The sequence below is a fragment of the Lissotriton vulgaris genome, chromosome 3_2, assembly GCF_964263255.1.
Source record: "Lissotriton vulgaris chromosome 3_2, aLisVul1.2, whole genome shotgun sequence".
Taxonomy (NCBI): domain Eukaryota; kingdom Metazoa; phylum Chordata; class Amphibia; order Caudata; family Salamandridae; genus Lissotriton; species Lissotriton vulgaris.
In genome coordinates, this window is record NC_141690.1 from 132,768,279 (window position 1) to 132,780,287 (window position 12,009).

The 12,009-nt window shown below is 46.3% G+C and overlaps 1 protein-coding gene across 1 annotated transcript in view; it reads left to right on the top strand.

The window, feature by feature from the left end:
- WDR1 (WD repeat domain 1) overlaps nt 1-12,009 on the top strand; it is a 277,783-nt gene that overhangs the window by 44,568 nt on the left and 221,206 nt on the right. The window contains exon 3 of the mRNA XM_086964091.1: nt 2,686-2,776. Within this exon, the coding sequence (XP_086820217.1) occupies nt 2,686-2,776 (91 nt within the window). The remainder of the gene's footprint in view (nt 1-2,685; nt 2,777-12,009) is intronic.

Genomic DNA, 12,009 nt, shown 5'->3' on the forward strand with positions numbered 1-12,009 from the left:
CACTATCTCCTTCCAGACCGTAGGAAAGGTGCCCTGATCCATAGCCCCGTTCATTATTTCCAACAGGGGGGGTAGAATGGTATCCCTACATTCCTTAAGTATTTTCAAGGGGACAGGGTCCAAAGGCGAGGCTGATTTAGTTCTATCGAGCAATCGATTAAGACCCTCCAGGGAAAGCGCTGGAAAGTGAGCGAGGGTCTGGGAAGGATCTCTGGTCAAAGATTCAAGATGAACAATTCCAGAGGAGTCATTGTCATTCAGAGAATTCCTCTGGGATTGTAGATCAAGATGGATATCATCTATTTTTTTATAGAAGAAATCCGAGATATTGTCGCATAGCTCTTGTGAAACCACCACGGGGTCCGGTGCCTGAAGAGAGCAGAGGGAGTCCACGATCTTAAAAAGCTCTTTAGATTAAGTAAGAGAGCTAGTCAGGTTGGTGAAATATTCCTGTTTCTCCTTAATAACTCTGCTTTTATATTCTCGCAACTGGCACTTGTATACCTCCCGTTCTGTAGGATCCCAGGATTTGCGCCAGCCTCTCTCTTTCCTTCTGCATTTTTGTCTAAGAAGCCTCAGATTCCGAAAACCAGGGCGCTGTAAGTTTCGGTCGTGCCACATATCTGAGTGAGGTAGGGGCTAACTCTTCAACTGCCTTGGTGATAGAGTCGGCAAGTTCTTGAGCCGCCTCATCCACCTCCCTCAGGGATGAGATGCTAGTGGCTTGGATATAGGGAGCCAGAGAATCGTTGGAAAAGTTTCTGAAGCTTCTTTTAAAACATTTATTGGTGGCAGCGTACTTAACCTCAGCAAGGGGAGATTCTAAGTCCAGTGGTACTGCTAAATGATCCGACCATACCAGCGGCAGGGGCTGGCCAACTGTTAATCTCGCATCATTGGGAAATACCCCGTCAAGGGTATGACCGGCCCTATGAGTCGGGCAGTGCACCAATTGGACGAAGTCGCAAGCTTCCAATGCGTTAATCAGGGTAGAGGTGTCTTTAACTTCCAGGTCGTCTAGATGGAAGTTTACATCACCAAGAATGGTGAAATGGGATCTCCCAAAATAGGGCTCCAAGATTCTAAAAAGCTCGGGGCAAAAATTGGATCTCGGTCCTGGGGGTCTATAGACAAGAATTCCGGAGAAGGAGACCGAAGGAGAGCAGACAATGCAGAAATATAGAGCCTCAAAAGGATCTGAAGGAACAGATAGAGAGTTCACCCTACAGGAGAGTGTCGCCTTAAAGAAGATTGCCAGTCCTCCTCCTCTGCGTCACACTCTATCCTGTCTATGAAGCATATAGCCTTCAGGTATGGCCAGAAGGAGATCATGACCTGAGGATTCAGAGACCCACGTCTCGGTCACAAAAACCCAATCTGGTTGCCTCCTGCTCACAAAGTTGTGAAATGCTACATTGTGCTTAATGAAAGATCGCACGTTTATCAGGAAGCCCTTTCTAGATTGTAAAGTCGTCTGTCGCGGGGAAGGAGGACCGGGTTTTCTAAAAGACTGTGTGGTCGACTTAAAAGATGTTCTACACGTAGGGCATACCTGAGACTGACGCAGACCGTCAGGAGAGAACCGATAGTGGCACGATAGCACTGGGGGTCTAAGAGATTAATAAGTTGCTGTCGACCCACACCTGCAAATGTTTCTGCCTGTGTAGAGAATTTCTTGGTGATGGTGTTTAGTTTGAGACATAAGAGAAAAACCATGTATTTAAAGTACTTTTTACCCTGCCGGTCCACTGTGCTAATGTCCTACTTAAGGTGTTTCCATTAGACTATTTGACTTCCACTTGTCGGTTTTGCGCACACATGCATGACATTCCTGCTGGCATTCCAGGCACATACCTGCAAGTGGATGGTCAGGACCAGACTTGCCATTCCACAGTGTCTTTAACTTTTTCCTTCACTAACTGGAAGCTTGACAGCAACGCTACCAGTTTCATGAAAGCATGACCAGATTGGTCTTTGCATTTTTATTTTTGATATCTACCTTTCAGTTCGTTTTACACTACATACATGTCATAGATTTGCTTGTTGCATTTATGTAAAACTGCTCATTTACCTTCTTTTTGAAGATCAGCAATTCATTTGTTTAGTCATTTCTCATTCCCAACTACTGAATGGCAACAAAATATGCAATGTTTTTCTCCTTGAACTTCTGATTAGGACGCGAGAACAGACTATCGCTAGTTATTTTTAGCAGTGTGCGATTTGATTGCAACTTAGTTAATCCTTGTAACCTTTCACTCAGGGTGATTTATTCGAAAAGCACTTGAAACTTTTGTGCTTTAAATGCTTTATAAATTATTAGGAAAGCATGTCCGTTGGTAAATTTATGCCTTTGCAGGGTGTGTACTTGCTGTTGACAAGACGTCTTAGTGTGTCGGTGCTCTGTACTGACAACTGATGTGATCTGCGTGATGTAAAATTCAGATCGGAAAGATGGCTTTTATGCGTGTTACTACCTACATCTTTGTTTTCAACTGGTTAGAGAAGTGGAGAGAAGGGTGGCAGAATGAGCAAACTATGAAATATTCCAAGCTTAGGAATCACTTTGACTGATTTGCTTTAGGCTTCAGATTAGTTTTTTTAATTATAAAGAACATGTAACATTTGTTTAATCCCTACGTACAGTTAATTAAAAATAAATAATGAACATTACTTTTCTCTCCTTAGAATCCATCAATTGCTGACGTCTACACCGAGCATGCTCATCCAGTTGTTGTTGCCAAGTATTCCCCCAGTGGATTCTACATCGCATCTGGAGGTAGATGATTGCTAATAGTTTAATTGCATTACTAGGAACAGGTGTTTTCATATAATTGTTCCTTGGTAGGCATAGACTGTTTTTAATGAAGGAAAAACATAATATTTTCATGTTGGAATATCTACGGTCATGAGCTAAAGCCCAGCTTACAAACTGCCTTTTCGTGTATTAAGACTGTGTCACTCGAAGTAATATTTTTTCTCCCTAACTGTTCAAATGCACTGCGGCAGTAATGAAGAATGCAACGGAGCCACATAATGTGAAGCTTGTTTGTTTCACAGACCGTGAGTCCGGATAGTTCTCTATTTCTTGTACCTTTTGGGATATGCTGATCCAGGGCTTTAAGTGGGGGGCGCTCTGAGCCCCCCCAGTTTTTTTTGAGGGGGCCCCGAAGGGGGGCTCTATTTTCGGCCTCAAAGGTAGGGTGACCTGAAGTCCTGGTTTTTGTTTGGTGTTACTAGTGTGGGTAACATGTCTTGATAGTGAAATACTGCCAATTTCGTTTTTCACTATTGAAAGGCTATCTTGCCCATAGGATAACATGGGGAATGCTGTGTAACATGTTGCCTGGATATCTTCCCATAACAGCAAGATAGACATATGGAATCTGGTATTCCTAAACTCAGAATTTAATAACCCATCCTTTAGTGAAGATGGTTTTTAAATTCTAAGTTTGGAAATAGCACTTTTAGAAAGTGGCTGTTTTCCGGTTCAACCTTTCTGTGTGCCTCTCCCTGGCTGTGTATTGAATGTCTGGTTTGAAAAGAAAATTGCTGTGAGAAACCCCAGCAAAATAGACACAGTGAATATTTTCAAGGGTTTTGGGAAATCCTGCAATATATTTCTAAGTAATGTAAATAATTCTTACATTTTTTTTTAAAGTGTTTGGTATTTTATGGCTTATACTTAATAAATATACTTTTTGCCTATTTTATTATCATTTGCTGGATGCGATTTCATGATTTTCTTAAGCACACAATGCTAGTTATCTTGATTTAGACCATGCCCCTACTCGGATAGGCCACACCCCTTGAAGAAATGTGCCACGCCCCTTTTAGAGCACCACCAGGTTTTTTTCCTACTCAAAGCCCTGCGCTGATCTTTAACTGTTTTCATATGACGAAAGTTGGGAGTCCATCTCATGAAAGTTGATCAGGCGTTTCATGGGGAGTTGATTTTTGGTATTTTTTTGCCTTTGGTTTTCAACAAAGGCTGACGTTGAAGTGAAGAAAGCAAACGGACACCAGTAGTTTCCCTGTGTATATCCTTTCTTCCAGTTATTTGCATTTTAAAAAAAACTTATTTAGTTAAAATTATTAGATTAGATTAGAGCAGTTTCGGTGCTTTCTACTAAATTCGAACAGAGGTTTTGTATACCATTTGGCTGGCTTCGTCATGCTCATTTTTTTTGCTTCTCTTTGGTCAGCGCCTGCTGTCTTCACTTCTCTTATCTGTCCCTCCCATGGAGCACTTCCACTATAGTACTACTTGCTTTCAGCATCTAGTCCCTTCCCCAGCTTGCACGCTTTCGGAGGTACTTTAAAAAAATATTTTTTTTCTAATTGTAGCACTTTATAGAGTGCATATGTTTGCTGGGTGTCTTCCCTCCCTTTTTAGGTTTTGCCTCGCCAAAAAGATGCGCTCTGCGCATCTTTTTCGCGCAGGCGAAAACCTGATGAGAACTGTAGTGTGGCTTTGGGTCGGCCCTCGTCATTCATTGGCTGGCTCCATAAATGGAGCCTAGCCATTGGACGAGGGGCCTGTCCGTCAATGCCGGACCAGACACGGGGACATTCTTTGGCTTTTGCCGACGTCACGCGACGTCAGGCGAAAGCCGGGAACGCCCCCGAATCTGTTCCGGCATTGCCTGCACTTCTGCGTCTCTCCTCCCCCGTTTCCCGCCCCGTGACCGGCCGGCCAATCCTAGCGCGGCCGGCCGGAAGTGCCCGCCCCCCGCAGCCCGGGGGAAGAAGGAAGACGGCAAGAAGTATGGCGGCGCCCGCGGGGCTCCCGTGGCCTGGAGGGAACCCCGGGAGATGCGGAGGACGTTGCCGGTCTCCCATGCCGAAGAGTCTCCTTCTCCGTGGGTCTCCTCCGTGGCTAAAGACTTTCAGGTAAGCGGTTCCGTGTGTGTCTGTTCGCGCCCCCCCCCCCCCTCCCTCCCCCTCCGCTGTCAGTGTGTGGCCGTTCCCGCCCCCCTCCCGCTCTCCGTGCCTTTCCGCCCCCCCTCCGTTGCATTGTAAATGCTTGTTTCTAATGCATTTCGAGAGTCAAGATTTAAAATGTTTGATATCTGTATGATATGGGAGCTGCATCGCTTTGTCAAAGCTTTAATCATATTGCAATAAATATACTGGAAAACTGAGGTAGTGTGTTTTAAGTACACGAGTCGGAAAATGTAATCTTCCCGCCATATCTGTTGAGAGCATGAGAGTTGTAACCCAAGTACAACTCGGAAGAAAACTTTAAATCTCAGGACATTAAGTTTTTTTTAACTACACCAAAATGAAGCTAATAAAAAATAGGCATCGGACTTGAACGGCAGGCCTCTTTCTTAAAATTGTTCTGCGATTAACTGTAGCGATCAGGGTTTAGAAAACAGTAGCCCAGGGCAGGGCCCTACTATTTTAATGACTGTGGTCTTGTTATGTTATTTTCGTGATATGGTGACCCTTTCGGAATCTAGGCTTTTTGTGCCTTTCTGGGCTGGGATTCTTGTTGACACACCTAAGGTGGCCGTTCGCTATTGTATTTGTTTCCTCTTGATTTGAGCTAAAGTCGGCTTTATTGGATAATGGCTGCTGGGGTTGGAGTAGGCGAAAGTGCTGCGGATTATATTGGACAGCGGTCAGCTGTATCCGGTTTTTAGATCGGATGCAGAGGTTCCTTTAATATTGGACAGGTGTCGGTGAGAGTAAGGGTGTCTGGAAGCAAGAGGGGTTTCCCAAAGTCCGGGATGTCAGTCTCAGCTTTTTGGATTCTGGCACTTGCAGTCCCACAATTTCAGGTGGGGAAGAGTAAAACCAGACCACACAGCATAATGCAAAGCACTGTGAGAGGAACAAAGGCAGGACTGGCAAGTTTGCACAGCAGACGTGCTTGCATACAGACAGTCTTCATATTCAGATGGATCAGACTTATGAAACATGCTTTTCTGATGTGCAATACCACTCTGTCGTTTTCAGGAGTTGGCGAATGAGAATTGCCTTCCCAGAATTAAAATGCACCCCCTCACATATTTCGCAGTGAACCTGGATATAGGATCGGCTTTCTGCACTTTATGGTTGAGTGATCATAAAATGATTTGCTCTGGTGTTCCATTATCAATGACGTAAAACCTATTTGTCGGTGTTTAGAAAAAACTAAGGATGAATGAAGTGCAAGTAAAACATAATCGCTTAAAAAAATCTAAGTGATGAAACCCTCGTGCCAGCATGCCTCTGAGGCAGCAGTTGCACTTTGCAGATGCAAATAATTGTAAAAAACCGGCAAGCGATGGATCCATATTCGAAAAACAAAATTACTTCAAATATCAGGCATGCATGCATATAAGCAAAATTGACAGATCAGATACACACACAGTTATTATGATTTATGCTCCACTTAGCTCGAGTGGAGTGCTGCAGCGTTAACTATTGCTTTTTGTGTGTGTGTGTGTGTGTTTTGTTTGCTCCTCTAGTCGTCACAGGCAGGTTTGTCTGGAGTGATGTGTCCCAAGGAATAAGTGAAACTCGCCATGTTCTGCTTGGAGCGCACCCCAGTGCTGGAGCAAGGCCAGAGAAACCTGTCTTCTTCACCTGTGCATGTTGTGGGCTTTGTAGTTCGCAGAAGGCTGCAATTATCTGATCCAGTAGATAATGTTCTGGGTAAACAAGCAGCCATGCCCTGCTAGCAGCGGTGGGCACTGCATTTTGTCTAGATGCATTAATAAGGAACGCTTGTCCGGTGGTCTCGTGTCACCTTGGACTATAAGCCAGTAAGGCTTTCCATGCTGGGGTTTGTAGACTTATGAGTTATACAGGGAACATTACAGAATCAAGGCACAATGCATATGTTGTTGACTAAGTTCTTTCATATAAAAGCCCTGGTTTGTTTGACAACTTGTAGAATCTGTAGTGCAAACTAAACACAACAGTAAGCAGTTAGTAATGTGCTGCAAAAATGCAATCCCTCAGAACATGTAGAGACATGCAGAGGTTCTATGTTTACTGCAATTACCTATAGAGTGGAAAAAATGAACGTGTTGCCATAAACATCTCCTTTCTGACAATCACTTTATAAAAACACCGCAGAAGAAGGAAAAGGCAGTTCCCTGTCTCTTTGCTTACGATGTAGCTGTAATTAGTTTATATCTAAGCAGAGTAACAAGAAATATAATTGTTTGAATCCGAAGGTTAGAAATTTGCCTGAAATATTATTTTCTGTCAGTATGAGACACAATGGGAATGATTGCTGAAGAACTACTGCACTCCTACCACTGGCTTTAGTAGTCTCACACGACCCTATGTAATGTCTGATTACTTCAGATGTTTCAGAAAATACATTATGTTTAAGCGGTTATGGGAAGAGAGAAAGTCTAACCATAAAATGTCCTTTTCTGTATGTTAAAAGAATAATGCAAGTCACCTTAGTGCTCCAGTCTGTATAAAGGAACTCCACCTTCGTCCTCTATATGATCACAAAACTACTCAGTAATTTGCATTAGCCTTCTACTGTATGACAGAAGGTACTTTATCTCATATAAACTGTGTGTGTATGTGTATATATATATATATACACTTCTGAATGCAATAATATATGTGCAGAAATGTATGGCATCAGCATTATGCTTTCCCTAACGGGTGTCACTGTTTTTTCAGAAACATTTGTAAGCATTGTAGAGCAATTTCAAAGCCACCCTTACTGGAAATGGATGTGCTGGTCAACTTTGTGATCAGAAGTAACCCAGGCTTCTGTCATCCTGCCTTGCTCAGGTTGGACATCTTTTAGTATGTTCATAAATTACACCAGGGACATGCAGTAGTCTGTTTTCTTGATGACTTGTCCCCTATGTTTTAATGTTGTATATCTGTGGAGACAAGCCTTCCTCTTTGATTTTGATTTTAATTCCAGTAACATCTTCTAAACACTTTGATATTTAGAAGTTACTTAAAAAGAGAGATGTCAGTTAATGGGTCATAGGATATGATTTTATGAGAAGAGGGCTTTTTTTTTTTAACTAGAACTGTCAACCTCTGAATATTCTCTGGGAGCCTCTTGTGAAGATTCCAACCCCAACCCGCTTGTGCCTCCGTGTGCCCCTGTTGCCTGCTTGTGCCTCCGTGTGCCCCTGTTGCCTGCTTGTGCCTCCGTGTGCCCCTGTTGCCTGCTTGTGCCTCCGTGTGCCCCTGTTGCCTGCTTGTGCCTCCGTGTGCCCCTGTTGCCTGCTTGTGCCTCCGTGTGCCCCTGTTGCCTGCTTGTGCCTCCGTGTGCCCCTGTTGCCTGCTTGTGCCTCCGTGTGCCCCTGTTGCCTCCGTGTGCCCCTGTTGCCTGCTTGTGCCCCTGTTGCCTGCTTGTGCCTCCGTGTGCCCCTGTTGCCTGCTGGTGCCTCCGTGTGCCCCTGTTGCCTGCTTGTGCCTCTGTGTGCCCCTGTTGCCTGCTTGTGCCTCTGTGTGCCCCTGTTGCCTGCTTGTGTCTCTGTGTGCCCCTGTTGCCTGCTTGTGCCTCTGTGTGCCCCTGTTGCCTGCTTGTGCCTCTGTGTGCCCCTGTTGCCTGCTTGTGCCTCAGTTTTCGTGCCCCTGTTGCCTGCTTGTGCCCCTGTTGCCTGCTTGTGCCTCTGTGTGCCCCTATTGCCTGCTTGTGCCTCTGGGTGCCCCTATTGCCTGCTTGTGCCTCTGGGTGCCCCTGCTGCCTGCTTGTGCCTCCGTTTTCGTGCCCCTGTTGCCTGCTTGTGCCTCCGTTTTCGTGCCCCTGTTGCCTGCTTGTGCCTCCGTTTTCGTGCCCCTGTTGCTTGTGCCCCTGTTGCCTGCTTGTGCCTCAGTGTGCCCCTGTTGCCTGCTTGTGCCTCCGTTTTCGTGCCCCTGTTGCCTGCTTGTGCCTCCGTTTTCGTGCCCCTGTTGCGTGTGCCCCTGTTGCCTGCTTGTGCCTCTGTGTGCCCCTGTTGCCTGCTTGTGCCTCTGTGTGCCCCTGTTGCCTGCTTGTGCCTCTGTGTGCCCCTGTTGCCTGCTTGTGCCTCTGTGTGCCCCTGTTGCCTGCTTGTGCCTCCGTGTGCCCCTGTTGCCTGCTTGTTGCCTGCTTGTGCCTCCGTGTGCCCCTGTTGCCTGCTTGTGCCTCAGTTTTCGTGCCCCTGTTGCCTGCTTGTGCCTCAGTTTTCGTGCCCCTGTTGCCTGCTTGTGCCTCTGTGTGCCCCTATTGCCTGCTTGTGCCTCTGTGTGCCCCTATTGCCTGCTTGTGCCTCTGTGTGCCCCTATTGCCTGCTTGTGCCTCTGTGTGCCCCTATTGCCTGCTTGTGCCTCTGGGTGCCCCTATTGCCTGCTTGTGCCTCTGGGTGCCCCTGTTGCCTGCTTGTGCCCCTGTTGCCTGCTTGTGCCTCTGTGTGCCCCTGTTGCCTGCTTGTGCCTCCGTTTTCGTGCCCCTGTTGCCTGCTTGTGCCTCCGTTTTCGTGCCCCTGTTGCGTGTGCCCCTGTTGCCTGCTTGTGCCTCAGTATGCCCCTGTTGCCTGCTTGTGCCTCTGTGTGCCCCTGTTGCCTGCTTGTGCCTCCGTGTGCCCCTGTTGCCTGCTTGTGCTGTGTGGGCGTGTGTGGAGGGCTCTGTGTGGCTGTGTGTGTAGGAAGCTTTGTGTGGCTGTGTGTGTGGGGGGCTCTGTGTGGCTGTGTGTGTGGGGGGCTCTGTGTGGCTGTGTGTGGGGGGCTCTGTGTGGGGGTGTGTGTAGGGGGGCTCTGTGTGTGTTTGTGTGTGTCATTTGCGAGAGAAAGCTAGTGGCATTGTAAATGACAATGCCATTTATTTATGTTAAAAAAAACATAAATAAAAATGTCAAGAGCAATGCCAATAGCTCTAACTTTAACAAAGGCAAAACCATTGCATTGTAAATGCTTGTTTCCTTCTCTGCTTTGTTACTGCTCCATTGTCATTGCTTGCGCTGTCGTTGATTGTCCTGCACCCTCACTTCATTCCTGCTTGCCCCACACTTTTCGCTTTGTTGCTTATCCGTCGGCTCCCACCAGAAAAAAAGCCTGCATTGGCAAGACAATAGGTCTCGCCAATGCAACATCTATTAGTATTGTCAACATTTGTTTTTTTGCCTTGTTTGTACAGCAGTGCAGCTGCTGTGTAGCATGACTAGAAGTAAAATTCACTATGATGCGGCCAACTCGGTTTTTAAACCATGGCTTGCAAACATTGACCAAGCCATGCTGCTGTACAACAGGACTAAAAAATAAATTTGTTGACTGCATCATATCACTTTTTTTTTTAACTTTAAGCCATGTTGCACAGCCGTTGCGCTGCAGTCAAACATGGGGACATTCTTTTGGGAAAGGAAATGATTCTTGGATAGGTGAGAGCTATTGCTTTGCCTGTGCTTGTTTTTAATAGGTACAGCAGCGTTATTATTCATTCTCTTGGTTGTAGGAAGCTGGCTCTATATATAGTATACCAAAAAGAGATCTACTGTGCAAAGAGTCCCAGTATCCCTTACAAATGGATAGGTGCTTGCTCTAGCAGTCCCAATGTGCTCTTCTAGGGGGTAGTGTGGTCAAACAGGCTTAGGTTATCAGAGAGGAGTGTTAGACATCTGTTGCATACACACAGTCAATAAATGATTTACACAACTCCATAACGAGAGCCAAACCAATTTATATAAATATCAATTATGTTTCTATAACTTTAGGCACCATGACCATCCAGTCATGGTGCCCAACCAGTAATTAGCCAAGTACGTTTCGAGTTATTAATTTGTACAGGTTTGAAAAATCAACAGTGCAATTTCGGAAGCTTTACCCTATGGAAGAAAAGCATATTCTGCATACAGGTACTTTACTTCGACTTACAGGACAAATATTCCGGACTAAAGGAGAGTATGGGGCAGAGTCCAAGGCAACACCATCAGGTCATCTCGGGCAGCACTGGGGAGGCTAGGTGAAGAGGTGTAATTCAGCGTCGGGTGCCCCTTTTGAAGTCAATGGGGATTGGAATGGTTAAAAAGTGGCTGCAGGCTTTGGGGCCAGTCTGGCTGAACCAACAAGTAAGCTCCGGTCTCACAATGCTCTGGGGTGTAGGGACACCTTTTGGTCCTCTTCTCCACCGGCTGGGTTGCCAGGTGCAGAGGTGTCTTGAGGCGTCAGGCCTGTGTCACCAAAGACACTTGCAGTAGAGGGGGCCAGCACCAGGAGGCTGGAGGCAGCTTTGAAAAGTCCATTGTTGACAAACCCAAGGTGGGCTCCTTCTCTGGAGGGTTATGGGGACCATGCTGGCAATGTTGGCCCACTGCAACTCTGGCTAAGGGACACAGGTGAAGTGGTGGTCTCCGGTGCTGTGTTTGTGGCAGTCTGCAGTCCTCACAGTTCTTTTTGGAGTGCCTAGGTCTTTGTTGAAGGCAGACAGTCCTCCAAGGCTTCTGGCGGCACAGCAGCTGCAGGACGGGACTACTTAAGCGCAATCCGTTGGGAACAGCTGACTGCCCGGCAGGGTTGGCGCTAAGTCAGTTGCTTCTCCACTGACCTTGCTTTTCACGGCTCCTCGCTGTCCTTCTTAGGTCGGCAGGAATCTGATTTCCTGGTTCTAGAGGCTCCCATAAATAATAGATTAAGGAGCATTAGGGGAGTGTAGGTTAGTAGCCAATAGACTGTTTACGCTTGAAGTCACGATGCACCCTATGACCACTTCATGTGAGAAGTGGGCTCAACCTTGTCCCAGAGTTCCAAATTCTGCCATCACCAAGATGGCATATTGTTAAATATTGTGTCCACATCAGGTAGCCCACCCTAGCGATGTAAGTAGCCTGAAATTGAACACTCCTCTGACTACAAATTTTCCAGCATCTCTAGGTGCCAAATGGGCCCTGGTCGGGGGGGGGGTGGCATCCGTTCTCCTGTAAGGAGAAAGGATGCCACCCCCAGATTCTCATATCAAAGGCTGTGTTCTCTTTAAAGCTCCCTGCCTGTGAATGCTCATTTACTGGTCATCCTGTTGAAGGGAGTGTGAAATCTCTCAAGAGCAGGCTTTGTTCCTGACCTCCTGAGAATGCGGGCTCT